Raw genomic sequence first — 19326 nt, 5'->3', positions numbered from 1 at the left:
TCAGACTTTCAAAGCATCACATCAACAAGAGCGATGTGCTGCACACTGTTTACAAAATGGGACAACATTAATACATTAATACACATTCATTTCAGTAAAAATCCACCTTTCAGCCTCGAGTGTGGCAGCAAATTTGAACTATTAGCCATCACGTAAGGATCCAATAATCAGTTAGTGTGACAGCTGTGTGTGCAGATGTTCCACAGCTGCAGAGGCTGAGGAAGAATCTGCCCTTTGCAGCTTGTTTTTCTACAGTTTGATTGATTTCCCTTCAAGGCCATTTGTGGTTAGCAAACGTTCATGTGCAAGAAGAGTTCCTGACAACAGAAACATGAAAGTCAACAGTCTGATCTTTACCCAGTTTGTGCTGTACAGCATGTATCAGAGCTGAAACGATGAGTCCTTTAATCGATTGCTTGATCAATAGAAAGTTAAAGGCACCCTGTGGAGTATTTGACCACCAGTGGAGTTGTGCTCTGATGAATGGGTCCATGTTTTGTGGAAAGCACATGCTCCCACACATATTCCTGTTTTCATTTTGACAATCGATTACTCTTTAAGTCACTCTTCAATCAACCTGCCTCTGCAATGTGTCCATTAGCTGCTCTTTTCTGTTTTAAATCACTGTAAACTGAATATCTTTGGCTTTTCGACTGTTGGTGAAGCAAAGCAAGATGTCTGAGGACGACACCTTGAACTCTGAGAAACTGAGATGCTCATTTTTTACTATTTGCTGACATTCGACTGTAAGGACCAAAGATGAATTAATCAGGAAAATAACTGTTAGTTTCAGCGTTTGTATCCTGTATATTAATACCCTTCAATGATTCTAGCTGTAGTTCCAGTATCTAGAGCTACGCATTTAATTTACTGTAAGTAGTTGAAAATATTCCACATTTTCTTCGTATTCATCACTTTATCTTTCAACACGTTACCACTGCAAGCTCACATTGAATGAAACACAGCATGAATGTGAGCAATAATCTAAATTAAAAAATTAAAGGTGGACTTCTTTGACTTCTATCAGCCTTCTGTGGCCTGTAAGTCACAAAACTCATAAGAGGCAGACAGACGAGTGAGCAGCTGCAGTCAGTCTGTGGACTGAGACTGAGAAACGCTGGTTCTGGGGAAACTACGTGACGTTGCACAACCTTATCTTTGCTAGCACGTGTGCCTCCACGACGATGAAGCATCAAACCTACGTCACACACGTCATGTCCGGATGTGCACATGCTGAGGAGATCTGTCTGTGATGCAGCTTAAAGCCAGATTTCCCTTAAGACGAGACAGACCGGAGGCAATTATGCAGCCAATATGTTGTTGACCCTCAATTACGAACCATTTAAAGAAAGCAGTGACCTGACCTCTTTAAACATGGTCATACACAAACAAACACACACACACACACACACACACACACACACACACACACACACACACACACAGACTTACAAGTTTCAAAATAAAGCTGAAGCTTTAATAATTCCACAGTTTGCGTTGCCATGAAACTGGAGCACGTCTGACTGAGGAAACAACATTAAGGAAAGTCTGCTGAAAGCGACTTAAAGTCTAAAGTAAGAGAAAAAATAGAAATCAATGTGTAAATCGCATATATAACGTCCAAGAGTGGACACATGAGACAGGAAAAGGAAGAAGAAAGTAGAGAGGGAAGTCTTTGTAATGTAATTCTGGCATGATCTTTAAACCTCATTAAAGCATGGAAATGGGACAATAGCATGCATGTGGGAGAGGCATGGATATCACAAAATGTCATCTCTGTTTACTGCAGCCAAGCCAATGGACAATTAATACCCACTGACATTTCACCATCTTTCTCTCATGCCATCAACGGATATTACTCCTCAAAGTTTGCCCGCTCCTGAACGCTCCACATCAAAAGAGCTGCACGAGGGAGGGTCGCGCCGTGACTTGACTCGCTCGTCACTTCTTTGTTCTTTGCGGAAATGTGCTAGCTCTGTGCAGATTCTTAGGTTTCTGCAGGTCCAACACAACGCTTGACAGGCCGATGGGAGTCGAAAAAAGCCACGGCGGAAAAGTTTGACGGCGCTCGACTGAAGACTCCAGATTCTTCACTGTCAGTGAAGAATCTGGAGCTGTCTCACAACATAAGGACAGTGCCAGAAAAGACTGAGGACAGTCTGCAGATGCTTATTACTGAAGGAGCAGTTTATATTAATGTCGAGTGCTCCAATTACAACGAGTGCTTCAGGGCACGAGGGTGGCTGCCTTAGTAAATTGGTCTTAAAGCTCAAGCAGGCAATTTGCACTTACAAACAGCAATGACAGGGGCTAATTGCTTTTGCGCCGCTCTTTTTGGGGAATGTTTGCATCACCAGTTATTTTGCATAAATTTCCTGGTGAATGAAACTGCGTGATTGGCTGATTGATAAACTGAGGTTTATCAATCAGCGCAGAGAACATGGAGATTCAGGGAGGTGATTATAAGAACCATGTTGGGAAATGTTGACTATATATTTACTGTAAGTAAACATTCTGCAGCCTGTTGCTGTATCCTAAAGCTCTGAGCTGCTTGATCTTTACAGAACAGAGATTTTGCAGTTAGCATACATGACATTAAAGTATTTGAGGATTTTGTGTAAACTGGAGCTTAAGAAAGCGAACTGACCTGAGCCCATGAATCAGTAAGCTAAGTGACAGAAAGTTAATCAGCAAATATTTTGATAATTGATTCATTTTCTGGCTCTTCCAGCCTCTTAAACGGGAGGATTTGCTGCTTTTCTGTGATTTATATTATTGTGAAGTGAACATCTTTGGACAAAACAAAACTGAAATACTGAAATTAACTGACTTAACTTTGATCGTTGACAGGCAGTCAGGTAACAGCATACTCTTATTGCTGTAATTAAAATCCATTAAAACATGCTAAAGCTTTGACTTTGCATTGCATTTCTACACTGAAGTTCCTCTGTTGTGTTTACCTTAAGGTGTAAAGTATCTTCCCGTCGTTCCATATTCTGAGCAGCTGGTTGGGCATCGTAATCCAGTGCGAATCTGCATTCTTGGAGTTTCTGAAGATGGTGTCTGGCAGCCAAATAAGTCCAACCATATTGCTGTTCAGAGTCAATTTCTTCATTGTGCTGTTGTATCTGAGACGGCTGTCCGTCCACGTCTGGGCAAAGATGATGTCGATTTGGTATTCCTGTAAGAGGAAATCAAAAGACATTAGAGTGGATGTACAGCGCTGGATCACTTGGTGCCATTTCATTGAAAAAACATAGTTCACCATCACTGATGCTGCTCTGTGGCCTTACTGAGAGAGAGAGAGAGAGAGAGAAAATGAGCAGCTTCACCTGCTACTCCAGAGCATTGATTTTTCTTTTTAAATGACACTAAATAGAGGGATTATGGGTTTCAGCAACACGTCTATGGACGGCATCTATCATTCATCACTTTCACCAGCGGGAGCATTTATCCTTTCACTTGTTCACTGGCCTGCATGTCGAGCACAGACCTCACCTGCCCCCTCTCAGTGATTTGCTCAAATCGCCATTGTGCTGCTAGCAAACTCTCCAAGGAAGCAGTGCATCCGCCTGTGGTTTTAAGCGTCTGCCAGCACCTGGACAGCTGCTCAGTTTTACTTGGCGTTTGTAGCCAGAAATCATCATTTATTACCCTTTTAGTGATGTATGGAGAAATATGTCACAGTCAGTGTAAAGTTAATGGTCTGGAGAGCGTGATTGCTGATGGACTGGCTCACAGCAGACATGTTTGACCAGAGCACATGTGATGCCTGATAGTACATTTAACAGGTTCCCACGTTCCCATCAACTCCATTTTTATTATGAGATTTTGTCACAATCACATTTTGGGTAACGATTGATGACACAGAATGAATGACCTGCGAATCCTTAAGTAAAAGATGGCGCTTGGCGGCACAGCTGGTGCTCTCCTGCATGTGACTTGGCCCTTAGAGCTCTTTGTCTGAGATCTACTGAACCTTCTACAAACGTAACAGGAGTCCACAGCTATGCTAGCAGCTCTGTCAGGCTGCAAATGGGTGCAACAGCGCTTTGAGCTAAATGCTAACGTGAGCATACCATCGTGCTTCCATTGACATGCTAGCATGTACATTGCTTATCATGTTCACCATCTTACTTTAGCATGTTAGCATGCTTATGTTTGCTAATTAGCACTAAACATGAGGTACAGCTGAGGCTGATGTGAATGTCATTAGTTTTGCATTGCATATTGTGAACTCCACACAGACAGGACCCAGCAGGCAGGTGTTATCCACTGTACAGCACACACCTCTGCGTATATTTAACAATGAAATGATTTGAAATACTGCAGCACTGTTTTCGCATCGTTGTGTGCCTCAGAGACACTGAAACAGCTTTGCAGGAAGCTTTGGCCTCTTCATCCAGGCTGCTGTCACTTCCAAATCTGAGGGCAATCCATCCAACTCACTGCCTTGCTTTTTCTTAACAGGGGTTTTTGGTTGAGTGCTCAGCACAGAGGATTCAAGAAAAGCAAGAAAACCCGAGCAGGAAAGTGAAGAGTAGCAACTGGTAGACAGACGAGGAACTGCAGAGTCTAGAAAGTTGGAAAATCAATACATGACCACGGGGAAAGAAAGAGGTCTGAGGCTGAAGAGGGACTGTGTCACCATGACAGAGCCCCGGAGTTTCTTAAGTCTAGACCCTCTGACAGAACAGGATCATAAATATAAACATGTCGTGGTTTTAAAAATGGCTGAACAGTGACACTAACAAACACTACTGACATGAATTACTGTGGTTTCTTTACTTGAACACCAGTGAAACTGATGTTTTCTCATCAAGATTCTGCCTTCTGTTTGACTCTCTGCAGATTATAATCGTATCTATTATGAAATCAGTCATTCAGACTGGCCTCGTCTTCACATTGCATTCAAGGAATAGTTTGACATTTAGGAAAATGTACTTATTCTGATTCCTGCTGAGTGTCAGATGAACAGAGTGAAACCACTCTCATGTCTGTGTTCATGCATTTACTGCAGAGTCTCTTCTCAAGATCTGAAACCAAGCACAAATGTTTTAATAGTTTTTTGTTAGTTTGGCCATATCGGGGGTCACCCTACACAGGCGATGCCCTCCGGTGTGTCAGTTCCTGGTGATTTTAGCACCATGAGGTGTTAAGTATTGACAGTGAAAAGCCAGTTTATTGTATGTTGGTCACACACATCCCAGGTGTAAATGTACTTTCTCAACATACGTCCAGGTATAGCTGCAGTTAATGCGGACACATGAAATCATCCAATATGTTTTGCTCTTCGGCCTTGCTGGAGGTTTCCTCATGTTGGCCTGCCGGTTAGCACAGAACAGAAGCTACTTATGTGAAATTATATGGAAAATGATTCTGTTGTTGATGCAGAAACAACAAAACAACAGGTGGATTTGTGCTGGAAAAGGCGTCCAGGCGGCGGGAAGTAACTCTGCAAGATATCTGCATCTAATTCAATTTGCATTCAGATGTACCAGACCTGTGATTAAAAGAGCCGTATCACGGCTGCCTCGCAGTAATTGGAAACTAGATGCAATTTAATGAGGCAAACAATCGCTCCATTAATTGTGTGTAAAATGATATGTGATGCTGCTTACTGTACATAGGTGATGATGCAAATAATGTGCAGCAGCGAAAGTTCAACATAATGCAGATAAGCATGACGAGTCCCTGCTGTGTAATCATACTTGACAGTGATCAACAGCTGAATTCCTCTTAAGCAACAACACAGATAAAGATGTACAGTATAATGAAATTAATAACAGCCTGCTCTCCTCTGGCAAACCACATCTTTTCATACCGCTGCCTGAAATGCGTTTGACCTTTTACCCAGTCTCTACACCAGTTTGAATAGCTCGCCAATTAGAACGAAGTCTATAATCAAGAGAACTACTGGGTGCTCATGACCTTTAACTGTATGGAGCTCAGGGGATTTGAAGTAAGTGAACATTATCCAGGATTTAATGACCAGTGGAGGAAAAGTGCTGCAAATCAAATAAATAGCACTAATATGAGCTGAAGCAATCACATCTGGAAACAGTGAGCTGCAGCTGCAGGGTGAGAGGTAAATCTCTAATAACGCACCAAAATTTCCACCTTTCTAATCTCTTATATAATTTCACATTAAGAGGAAATTATAACTATGCTGAAAGAGTATCGATCTCACTTCCCCTCCCTGCTGCCTGCAGCTGCTTTCAGCCACCACAGCAAGCGTTGCTGAGAATAAAATGGGTTTTTCACCTTAGCCGCCTCAGAGGAGCTGCTATATTAAGGCTGTTGATTTAGAGGTACTGCATATACCTGCAGTAAAATCAAAGATGCTGCTGGACAGTCGGGATAGACCCCACATGATAAATTCATTTCAGCTGAGGTTAAGAACAGATGATCCCCTGAGACATGCACACCTGTCAGGTGCTTAACGCTGTATGCTTAATCCCGCCTATATTGACAGTGAGGATATTGGCTGAATGGGAGCAAATCTCGGCAGCCAGGTTCAAAATCCTGTGGGAAGCCCGAACATTACAGGCTAAATTTAAAGGTTTTGGAAAAGATGTCAAATCATCACATTTCAGTGTAGAAGAAGAAGAAGTGAAGATCTGAAAAATGTGAATTTGAGCTAACAGCAGACTGAAAGCACAAGATCACATTTTCATATCTAAAGGTAAAAAATCTTAGTTTGAATCTGAACTTCTTGCTTTTCTGTTTCTGTTTGTGGCAAAATCAGTCCACTTAAATGAAACCTGCTCAAGTGGATTTTGAGAAGTAATCTGCTTTTTTTGTGTTAAATTCAGCTTTATGAACTTTGACACAGGAATTACGTAGTCGACCAACAGCGAGCAGTCATGACATGCTGACCTTTGTCTTGGCTGTATCGCATCATCCAGTTTAACTTAACCTCCACTGCACTTTATCCAGGAAACAGTCATCGTGGAGCATTCAGGGTCTGTGGGAGAATCTGTACAATTGTATCATCACTTTTTCCTCAAACTTCGGTGGCTATGGAAACATAAATACACGCATATCACGCTGCTAATTACAGCGACTGCGCCTCCGGATTTGCGTATCACAGAAGAGCGGAGGTCTGCGCTCTCTGAGTGACTCTACTTACTTACAGTCCTTTATTATTCAAAGCTGGTGCCCAGTTACAGCTCAGCTAACCTGCAGAGCATCGCTACACACTCAGCTCCTGCAACAGCCAACACAAGACTCAAGTTCAGCATCATAATATACCTGTAAGGCCCATATTTTAATGCCTTTGCTCATGCAAAGCATCAGATTTCCACAAAAAAATTAAATGTGTTCGTCCTGGTGCAAAGACAACCCAGAGTGGTCAGGAGGAGGCTGGACCAGCGGCTCGTTCAAAACTGGTCTAGCCGCCTTCACTAAGGTTCAGCATCCGAGCCAAAACCTCTCTGCTCTTAGTGATCGAGTGCGGCTTTGCTTTTAAAAGCCACTGTGTGCAAAGTGAAAGATTTAATTCCGTCATTCATCATTCTCTCCTGTCTATAAGATGTTAAGTTGGGTCAGGCTGAACAGATTTATTCTTATAATGGAATATTTCCCCATCAGTTTTTAAATCATGTGGACAAATGGGGATATTAGTCATTATTGAAAATCTGCACATGGTTTAATGTTGACTCTGATATGTGGGGAATTATTCTGCCACAGTTTACCCAATGTTTCAAATGACCAGAATACAAATTAGACAGCAACTGGGCTGACTAATGGCTCGGGATGGAATAAACAGCTGCAATGTGAAGCGGCCTGGAAGAAGCCACCTACCATGATGACACCTCGCCCTGCGCCGCCTGCAGAGGTGCAGCTTTTCATTTCTGGGAAAAGAGAGCGGAGGCATATGCCACTGACCTTCCTGTCCCCTGATGCAAATAAGGCATAGTTCATGGTTCTGTAGATTTTTATGGATGGACTGTGTTGTCTGAGCTGGGTAGGATATCCCTAATCACCACATTATGTACATGCAGATTGTGGGCACAATAGTAAAAATCCCATAATGTCATCCCGCTGTAATTGTGAGTCTGTAAAATGGATATTGTTATATTGTTTTTAACTTGTTTGTTGTACTCATGAATGTTCTTGGAGATTCTGCAGTTGCACCATTTATGTCTGACATTCCCATATATTCAAGGGCTTGGATAAGACCTCTATTTTTCGGCTCTCCAGCACTTTTTAACTGCACAGAGAAGTACTTTTTAACACTCCTCCTCCAACAGGTCAAGGCAGAAATGACCCACTTTCAACATGAAATCGTCAGAGCATTAACATTTGAACACCTCTGTGAAATAAACATTTCCACAGATGCAACCTGTGGTATTTTAATGTTATTTCTTTTCCAAAATCCCAGTCCTGGTCACTGCACCAGATACTGTAAACTAGGGCAAAGCATACAGCTGAAGCTCCGCAGAGTGAAGCTGGCATTTTCTGATTATGCAGCAAAAGGCATACAGTACATACTGTATCTGTCCTGTGCTTTGAGACATCTTGTCATGTTCCTCTGTTGGCTCGAAGTCAGTCCTTGTTAGAGGCAGCTAAAGGTCGTTTGGAACCAGGAGACAAACTTTGCACCCACCTGGTGTGACCTGCTGCTCAGAGGTTTTGTCAAGTACACAGATACAGAATGTCAGAGCTGCAAATCTCTGTAACGCGAAGTTTGACTACGATACAACAAAACCCAAAACTCAAGAGCAGTTCCTTTGCGACGTCAGTCATTTCCTTCGCTTTCATGTTATCTTTGAATAACAATAACGATAATTAACTTTATTTCTATTCCACCTTTCGCACAAGAACTGCCTCTCAAAGTGCTTTGCACATGCACATGCACAGAAAACTTTATTATAATAATAATAAAATGAGATAAAACTAAGGATGAACATAGAAGCATGAAAGGTCTAAAAACTCCTATTCCCTTAATACAGTGGCAGTCAGCAATTTGAGACTTAATAGGTGAGACCTCACAAAGTGTTTGGCCTTTCATGCACGCTTCACACACCAATTGTTGCCTCTGAAGCGTCTCTGGACACAGATTCACCACTGATCTTGATTATTAGTTTAATCATTATTGGTTAATCATTTGAATGACACATCTTGCATGCTGTATGGCTCTTATTCACATCATTTCATCTACTTTGCACATTACTAAACTTGGCCAGCTCTCCTTTACTGTGCCGAGAATAAGAGGGTATAGAAAATAAATGAACAGAGTTTGTTAACAGCACGCTTCACTGGCCTCGAGAAGCTTAATGCCACACATGGAACGCTTGTTATTCTTGTATTATTTATGTTTCACAGTTCAACTAATCTAATCAACGGCCAACAAAACTGTCCAACATAATTTGTTCTGCTTAACGTTTCTACTCTGCATATATCACAAACAGCCAAAGTGGATAGCTTGTCCACCCACGTTCTGTCTTTTTCTCCAGCAGCAGAAAGATGGAGCGCAGAGATTAACCCAAAATCCAGATTTCCATGGATGCTGGGTCCTTGTTTAGTAGCAGTCCTTCTTGTTAAAACATCTGTTGACATTTCATGCCATCAAGGAGAAATTAAAATTTTATTTCAGTGCTGCAGCTGTCAGGACTGCAGATAAGAAACATGTGAAACAAGCATGCTTCTTCATTTAGTTTTTTCTGGAAAGTTCATGCTTCTGCCCTTTCCAATTTCAGTCTACCAATGATTTGAAATATGTCACAGCTGAGAGCTCAGAAATTCTTTGCAGGCACAGCAATAATCAGCACAAAAGACGAGAATAAACAGCTGCAATGTGAAGAAGCCACCTACCATGATGACACCTCGCCCTGCGCCGCCTGCAGAGGTGCAGCTTTTCATTTCTGGGAAAAGAGAGCGGAGGCATATGCCACTGACCTCCCTGTCCCCTGATGCAAATAAGGCATTGTTCATGGTTCTGTAGATTTTTATGGATGGACTGTGTTGTCTGAGCTGGGTAGGATATCCCTAATCACCACATTCTGTACATGCAGACTGCGGGCACAATAGTAAAATCCCATCCCATAATGTCATCCCCCTGCAACTGAGACAGTTCACACCACAATCCAGCTCCCAATGTCCAAACTTTCAGCCATTAGTCTTCCAACTGCGAAAGACCAAAATGTGGTCAAAATGTCATCTAGTCCACAGAAATTTTGATTTTTCTCCGTTATATCTACATGTGCACACACAAAACATCTGTTACGGGAATTGTGACAAAGATGTACTGAGCAGAGCATTTTGCAGCTGTAAGATAAACCTGAACCCTAAAATGACATCAGTCTAGCTCTCGAACATAGCGCACTACAATGTGAATGAAATTGTTGTGGAGATACTGAAAGATGTATTTGCTTGTACACACTAAAAAGTGAACATGAGGCCACTTTGAGCACCTGCATCAAATATTCTATACAAAAGGTGCATCAGGATAGAGCTGGTTGATTTGGCTTTTTTATGGTTATGAGGGTCAAACAAATAAATAAAAATTCAATCTGTCAAAAAACTTTTTTAGATTTCTCAGCACATTCCTTACGTGAGCAATTCATCACTCCCTTTTTCACAGTTTCAACCAAACGTGAAAAAGCTCATGTGGTGTGAAAAAAAAGGCTTGTGATGTGGAAAAAACGCCAAAAAAAAATTTACTTCTTTGACATGATTACATTTCAGTCTGTTACCAATGAACCTGTTTACCTGTGGGATGTTCCAAACAGGTGTTTTTGGAGCTTCCCACAACTTCCCCAGTCTCAGATGTTTCTGATTACGGTGATTAGTGGGTGACCATATTTAAGGGAGAGGAGAAAGATCTCTCTTCCTCGTGGACAAAGCAGCTTCTGATTTTCTCTATTTGGTTTTGGGTTTTTCTTGCCAAGAATGGAGGTCTGGTCATCTAGTTTAGTTTGTTTGTTAGCTTAGTTTTTGCACTTCTTTTGGTTTTTTAGGTGAGGGGGAGTTCTGGGTCCTACGGTCCAGAACCTGACTGTCCCAGACTCCCTCCATTTTTTGGTTGTTCTTGGTCAGACCTCCATACTCCCATAGATTTGGTTAAATAAAGACTTCATGCTCTGCAAACTAACCCTCAGTTACGGTGTTCTGTGCACACGTTCTGGTTGCAAGGTTGAGCTAAGTGTATTTTTGGGGGCTTGTCAAACACCTGTCCGAGCAGATGCTGATTAGTGATGCACTGTGCCTTTGGAGTTTTGTTAATCGTGTTCACAATCAACAATCGTGGTGTTTTCGGAGGCGTGTCGTCTTTAAGTTGACTGTATGCGTTAATTTCTTACTGTAATGCTTTGTTTGCACAGCAGGACAACAAAAAACAGTTCGAACATAAATATATTATACTGTTTTCAATTGAATGAAGGTTGAATAGGATTTGAAATCATTGGTTTTTGTTTTCAATTTACGTTTTAAACAGCGTACCAACTTTTCTTGGAATCAGGGTTTTAAATGAACGTTCCTGGAAGCAGAAATAACCTCACTGTTCAGAAGCCTCATGAATATGATTTACTTCCAATAGTGATGAGAATCAATACTTACCTGACACAACAGTGATTAATACTGACCAGTAGTTCATATTCACTTGACTGTAATCAATACTGACAATACAGCTCAAGTGATTTATCCTTTATGAGTGTGTTCTCACTGGAAATCTCCCTGTGTCTGATAACCAGGTGGTGCTTTACTTTTCTTCAGCTGGTTTGTTTGGATGTTAAATGCACGTCACACGTCTGTGGTGTGATGTGGTTCATCTTATTATGTGACAGTGTATCGTTTATTGTGACACACATTAATGACGAGTCATAAAAAACCTCAATGGAACACGGAAAACAGCAAGTGTTACAAGCATTTTGTTCGATTTCTAACAGGGTTTGTCAGAATTAACCTAAAATACATTGAAAGAGCGAGGACAGATGTCTTACTTGAGAAAAATAATGCAAAATGTGATTCATTTAAACAAGGCAATGCTGGATCTCAGGACGGTAATGGAATCTCAAACTCCACTTCAGCCTGAATGGTTCCTTTTTTGCAATTACTACACAATATCTGCCTCCGTGCCTCCCTCGGTCATGCATCACTCCCTCTAAAAGTCTCCAGCAGCGTTCGTGGCGAGTGTTGGAGCAGCGGTAGGACAGTACGTCTGCTCGTTTCTCATGCCTGGAATCAAAACAGCGATACAAAGCAGTTTGAAATGAAGCCGAGGAGTCTGTCTGCAGCACCGAGGAGCACACTGAGGCTGCTCAGCGCTGTGGCCACACGGGTATCATGAAAGTCATGAACACGGGAAAGGTATTTTTGTAAGTTCATTACATGCTGATTGAAGCACACCAGCAGCATGTTAATATTCCACTGAGATCTGTTCTGTTTGTGGCGTTACCAAGAGCCTCATTATAGGATCCTCATGCTGATGACTTCATTAACCAAATCTTCCAGCCAGAAAAATGAAAAAATGAGATGCATCACTCGGGCTTATTAAGTGAAAACATACTTTTCCCCTTGCATCTGAGCCGTCCTGTAACTAAGCTGAACCAGCTGACCTTCTTATTGAAGAAAGATTTTTATGAAGTGAATAAAAAAATTTTTCTAGGCAATTTTCTATCACAGCAGGAACGAGCCAAACAATTACACTAAGCTGCAAATTTCAGGAACATCACAAATTAATATTGTGCTGGGAGCTAAAGAAAACCACAGTGCCAAGGATGTTGCGGTAGCCCTGCCAGCAGCTCGCTTACGCAGCGGGAAATGAAATGGCATGAATATTGTATTTCTTTGGATATCCAGTGTGTGATAGCCTGAGAGTGGGCAGCTCGCTCCACAGGGTGAGAATAGCATCGGGGACCCCACTGGCACCAGCCTTCGTTTTGGCAGGAAATACTGGAGGACACCAAGTTGCCTTGGACACTGCATGACCCACAAGCATAAAAATAGCTTCTTTATAATAACAAGGAGGCTGCCTTCTCCAACGTTACATACTGTTCATTTCTTATTAAAACATACAGTAGCTCAGCGAATTGTTCCTTCTCAATGGTTCATTCACAGTGTGCTCCGTCGTCACTGCGCCTAATGAAGAAACAATGACAGAAGAAGAGACGGGTTTCCCATTTACAGACAATCCAGGACGTGTGTGGGGGTAGAAAGCACTTTGTCTTGACAGCCTAAATAAGGACGCTTTCAGTATTCACAAATGAAGCAACTTGCAGGAAACCAGTCAAAATTACTGGTGAAAGGCATATTTATAGGCTGCACTTGCTTTGGGATTTTTAACACCTCATCACACACCTACAGTCTTTCAGCTCTGGCTCACTAACATGATAAATGGGATTTCAGTGAGAAACAGCAGCTAGTAGCAATGATATAATAAGTTATCTCTACAACTGAGAAATTAGTGCGTGTTGCAAAATACCAGCCAGCAGCATGGGTTTAAAGCACAGAAGCCCCCCCCCCCCCCCAACACACACACACACACACACACACACACACACACACACACACACACACACACACACACACACACACTAACCCTAACCCACAAGTGATGTTAGCATTAAAGGTGCAAAATGTAACAATTTTAGTTCAAAACATTCAAAAAATAAACTATCAACAGAATGTGAAGAAATTAAGATTTTCACATTATGTCACAGATATTTATGTATTGTGTTTCAGAGATATCTACTGTAGTTAGCATGCTAACCAGCTAGCCTCAGCTCGCCCTGTTTTGTAATACCTCTTTGTACCTGAAGGGGCGATAGCGAGTCACTGTAGTGTCCAGTCTGCCAGATTGGGCTCCTGATCCTGCCGTAACCTGACCTCCCTCTAGCTCCTCCCCTGCTTCACGCCTCACCTGTTCCCGCCTGACCCCGCTGTGCCTTCGAGCTCCGGTCGGAGCCGATTTAAATCACCTCTGTGCTGTTTTCCATGTGGTCAAACTGGCCTCCATCGGTTCTGTTTCCCAGCTCTGGTTCTAGTGCCTCTTCTGGCACTGAACCCTTCTTGCTAAAGTCTGATTTGCTTAATTTGAGGAAAACTTTCATTTTCTTGCTCACGTCTTTTGGTTGTCAGGTTGTACTGATTCACCTGGTGAACTATTGGTCAGCTGTCCTTCATGTCTTTATTAAATAAATGTCAAACTTGAGGACATATGAGTATGAGTAAGTGCTTTTGTGGCTGTTTAAAGGGACACTTTCTTGTGATTAATGTTTGACCTTGAAGGTGCTGAAGGGCATGACGTTGAGCCAGTGCTGTTTCCTTTGGGAGGACTTTCAGCTTTGTCCTTCACATCCAGCCTTTGACTGATTTCATGCTCTGTCCCTTGGTGTGGGACTTGGCATGAACTTCACAGATCTGGAAATCAATTTGGTCTACAGTAAAAAGAAAAAAAAAATCTCTTCACATCTTCTGCTGAGAGATTTTTTTTAAGAAACTAAATGTACAACCAGTTTGTTTACAATTGGAATCAAATATATTAGTTTATCAAACATTCAATAATATGATGATAATACAGTAACTGTTATTTTGGAGTTGAATACTCTCACATGGGGATGATTAGTTTGTTTTTCTTTGCACATAACACGTATGTCTTCAAACTTCAGATAGTTTTCTATCCACTATACCTGCAGCTGTTCTTAGCCATGTTCGCAGCGTGGCTCCTGGGACCGTCAGTCGCTCAGTCAGTCCAGCACTTTGTTCCAGAATAAACTCTCTTATCTTCTATTGAATGGATCACTTTGAACTTTTTTACACATTAACGATCCAAAAAGATTCTGGAGACCTTACCTTTCCTCCACCCTGAGGTTCACATTTATGGTTGGACTGCCACCATCAGGTCAAAATTCAGGGCAAATACTTGATTTGTGACTAGACACCTGCAAAACTAATGACGATCCACCTAACCAGCCTAAATATCAAATGTTAGCATGCTAACACACTAAGCTAAGGCAGCAAACAAACACAGTAAGCCTAATAAGCATCAGCACGGCAGCACTGCTGGTGTGAGCATGTTAGCATGGTAACATTAGCGTTCAGAACAATGTGTAAGCACACTCACAGTGCAGCATAAACTCTATATGTCAAGGTGTGAGCAGTAACTTTAAATTATAGAGTATGAGTACTCTCTTGTTGCTGTGTTTCCTTGAGGACATTCGACCACTTAGCCTGAACTGTTCGTTATTCTGACTTTTGCTGGATCATGACAAAATTCACTCTTAACAGCTGCTGCTGCAATGAACTGATCATCTGGTTGAATGGACGTTTCAGATACACTCGCAAACACCAGAAAGCCGGCGTCCATGTTTCTCTCAATAGAAAACGTTAACAAGGTTAATGAATGAGCAGCTCAGACATCTGATGCTCGTTTGTCTTTAAGGGAGTCCGTTTGGGACACTCGTCAGGATGCCTCCCGGACACCTTGTGCAGATATTCCAGGCACGTCCAACTGAACACTCTGGTAAAGACCCAAAATATGCTAGAAGGATTACACATCCCATCTGTCCTTAGAAGGCATCAGTAAATTGTGCAAAATGGATGGGTGAATGGACAGATGAAAAGATACACTCATGGCTTGATAATTCACTTGCTGTTTTATCCATTCAGGGATCAAGTGAGGTCGCCTTTTGTTAAAGAAGAGTACAATGTCAGTCATTTCCTATGAATCAAAAGCTCCGTTACTGCAGTGTGGAAGCCAGCAGCCAATCGGATTAAACCTCCCAGCCACTGTACGTTGGCAGCGCCGCCTTTCTGTTGATAAAAGACCTGGTGCAGTGCTTCAGTGGGCTGATGAGCATTAATAAGTCCATTTCTTTCAGATATTCATATTGAAATTCAAGCAACAATTTTCTCTCTGATTGTACTTTTCTGATGTGAAAATGGCCTAATTTCCTCTGAGTTTATTCCCAGAGCGAAGGGGATTAATCACAGTCTGTCTTCCGGAGAAGTCATGACACCCTGAATTATACACTGCATTGCAATTAGAAACAATACAAGTATGACAGTTGATACTGTGGCTATATGAATTGTCTGACAATGGGGCTTAAAATTAGCTTGTCACACAGAGTGGGTGCGTGAGTGCTTGCTGTAGCAGCACCGAATATGCACTAAAAAAAGCAGTGGTACTAATTTAAATTAAACCAAATGACTGGCTCTCAATGAGAGACACAAGACAGAGGACACGCTGGTGCAGAAAGACATTTGCATGTACGTTATAGGACAGAATTAAAAACAGGGACTACACCGCTTTATCTTTATCTTTGACAATGAAAAAATGCATTCAGAGGAAAATAATGGTCACTCATTGGCTGTTGTTTGGTCACATTTTTCAGGCCTTTCAGTTCACACCTGTACAGACTGCGAGTTTGAGAGCTGGATCGAGTTCAGGTGGCTTTTAAAAAATAAAGTCACGAAAAGATCCGAACACTTGTCAGCTGTTGACACGAAGTCAGTCAGGTGGCAACAATGACGACAAGATTAGAGTCCCCACACACCTGTGGTTCAGGCACACAGGTGTTCTCACTTAATTTGGCTGATTAGACCTCGTCAAGACTGTGTGTGGGTGTGTGCTGGATGCCTGACTGACAGCAGCAATCTTGCAAATGTTAACTATATGTTAGAGCCAACTTTAACCTGAGATTTCTTCACCCAGAATGAAAGCAGCTGTGTGGTTTAGCAGGAGTTAAAGCAAACACGCAGATGTTAGCGTGCTAAAGTCGGCATTAAACTCAAAGTAAAGCTTTAAAACTGAGCGTGAGCTGACCTGAATATCTCAGAATTATGAAACTGAAAACAACGTTTTCTACCTCATTTTTGGAAATTTTAGCTGAGAAACAACTCGCATGTCTGTGTGTTACTGATGGACGAGGAGCAGGGAGGTGAGCTCGGCATAAAGACTGAACGCAGGGGGAACCAGCTGGCTGCCTCCTCTCCAAAGTTCAAAAATACACCTCCCAGCATCTCTGAGGTATAGTTTATAGGATTCTGGAACCATAGACGAACCCAGGACAGCTACTTCACCCTGCTTTGGTCTTTATGCTAAGCTAAGCTAACCCTTTCCTGGCTCCACCTCTTTACTTAACACACAAAGTTGATGCATTTTAAAGATACAATTTCACAAACCCTGTGCTGGTTAGGAGGTGATCCGCAGTCACAGCTTCATGTCCGCTTACACACGTCTTAACATGAAGAGGTTTACAGATTTTACATCTTTGAAATCGAGAGCACTGCTGGCAGATCAGTGCTTGGCCAAAACCCTGAGTTTGGGAACTGGAATCAGTGTAAAGGAAGGAAAATTTGGATCAGTCCTTATTAGAGATAATAATGAAATGAGCCTAATTATTTGCTCTAAAACACAGATGTCAAAGCAGAATAAAGTATCAGCAGCTGTGACTCTGATCAGATTCTGTTTGTCTCAGCAGTTCTGTCTTTAAATCTGTTTCCCCTCTCAACTACAGCCCTCCTCTCTCGCTCTGTCCATCTGACGGTCGATTCTCTCTGCATCCCTTTCTAAAACCCATAACTCTCCCTCCCTTGACCATTCTTCAAACACACTCCAAGTATCCGAAAACCTCCTGTCTGTCGCTCATGCCTGACCAGTTTCTCCATCCACCCTCGACTCCCTCGTCCCTCTCAGGTCTGCGTCTCCCCTCGTCCGCTAAGTTAAAGCCTCTCCTGCTTCAGCCCCAGAGCTGCTGTGGTTTTAAAAAGGAGACTCACAGTAATAGTTTATAAAGATACTGTCTCTCTATTTTAATTGTATTTATCCCGAGGCTTCAGTGTTTAATGAAAATATTGTCGGAGGTCGTTCAAACCAGACTCCAGAGAGACTCAAATCTGCCATATCAGCAGGATATAACATGTTGTCAATACACCTGAGGTCAATACGCCACTGATTTAGCATTGCACTCCGCAAACACTGTCAGATTCATGATGGATGCTTCAAAAACAGGATCAAAATCAATGGAGCAGTCTTCGTCGTCACGTGAAGACATTTATCAGACTTTGCACAGACTTTGTTCATTGCAGAACGCTTACCGGCGTGCTTACTGACGAAGCACAAAGAGATCACCTGAGTGATGCTGTTTTGACAACGGACTCATTCCACGGACGTCTGTTCTCGCCACAAAAACAAGAAACTCAAGTTCAGGAACATAACACCACCCTGCCTTGTATTGTTTCAGCAGAAGCACACCTCTTCTCGCTCTCCTCAAACTAAATTCTGCACATTTCAAGGTAAAAAAAAATAAAAATTTATATATATCAATGTGCATATGTGCAATTGTGCAAGCCATGAAGACCTTCATTTGAACAGATGCTCAGCTGAGTGTGGAGAAAGTGTAAGTAAGGACATAACCTCAGTGAGAGGGATCCACTCACCATATTTATTGACGACACTGGTCCGATGCTGTTCACAAATATGTCGACATCTATAACAGTCGGTTTAACTGTGGGGAAAAAGAGCAAAAATAATTATTGATCAAGACTTCCATTTAGGCACCATACCTGCCTCTTTTGTAAATCAAAGAGAGGCAAAGTGAAGTTGGGTCGATGAGACTTTGCTGTTCTGAATGCTTTGAAGAGCAAGCAGCTGCTGCGTGAAGCAGTCCTCGGGGAGCTGTGGTTGTTAATAATGATCACGCATTAGTCTTCATCACATAAACTGCTGTCATAAAACACCTCTAGAAGTGTTCTCTTGAAAGCAGCAATTACACATCCATGCATCACAAATGGTTCGAGCCACAGACCAGCACCGCGACACAACGTAATATACAATTAGACGTCGTGTATGAGTCCACGTAGGACATCAGGGGAACGTCAGAGGAAGTGCAGGGAAGTCCACTCCACCGGTACTCAATCCCACTTCTCCCTGCTGGTTTTCACTCCAGCAACTAATCATGAACCGAATTACATCTGGGGCGCCAGATGAACGCAATTAACTGATAAACCGGCAGTCTTTCTGTCCCTGATTGGACCGAGATGAAGCGCTGTGGTGGTCTACGTCTGGCTCCAAATTCCAATGTTTCTACTTGACCTGGAGGTAGAAGATAATGGCACAAATTAAAAAGGCCAAAACCTCCAGTCTGAACTGCTAAAAAGGATGTTCATCAGCAGCAGAAGAGGGAAACACAAGCTGTGGTGGGCTGCCGTGCTTTAGAAACCGTCTCCTGTTCATGTATCTTTATTTAGAACAGGGACGATGAACGGAAAACATTAACTTTATTTAAAACAAGGAGAGGTGTAAGAGACGCTGTTTAGCATTTTGCTATTTTTGCTCCAGTCGTCACTCATCTTACAGGAGATTTACATGGACAATAATCC

At 42.2% G+C, this 19326-nt stretch overlaps 1 protein-coding gene across 1 annotated transcript in view; it reads right to left on the bottom strand.

Annotated features, from left to right (window-relative positions):
- The window catches only part of LOC139330657 (gamma-aminobutyric acid receptor subunit gamma-3), a 44242-nt gene that overhangs the window by 10378 nt on the left and 14538 nt on the right, over nt 1-19326 (bottom strand). The window contains exons 3-4 of the mRNA XM_070961697.1: nt 18385-18452; nt 2961-3181 (exon numbers count right to left, since the gene is read on the bottom strand). Of these exons, the coding sequence (XP_070817798.1) occupies nt 2961-3181; nt 18385-18452 (289 nt within the window). The remainder of the gene's footprint in view (nt 1-2960; nt 3182-18384; nt 18453-19326) is intronic.

Source organism: Chaetodon trifascialis, chromosome 4 (assembly GCF_039877785.1).
Source record: "Chaetodon trifascialis isolate fChaTrf1 chromosome 4, fChaTrf1.hap1, whole genome shotgun sequence".
NCBI classification, from domain to species: domain Eukaryota; kingdom Metazoa; phylum Chordata; class Actinopteri; order Chaetodontiformes; family Chaetodontidae; genus Chaetodon; species Chaetodon trifascialis.
The sequence above is the reverse complement of the archived record's forward strand: the minus strand, read 5'-3'. Positions and strand labels throughout refer to the sequence as shown.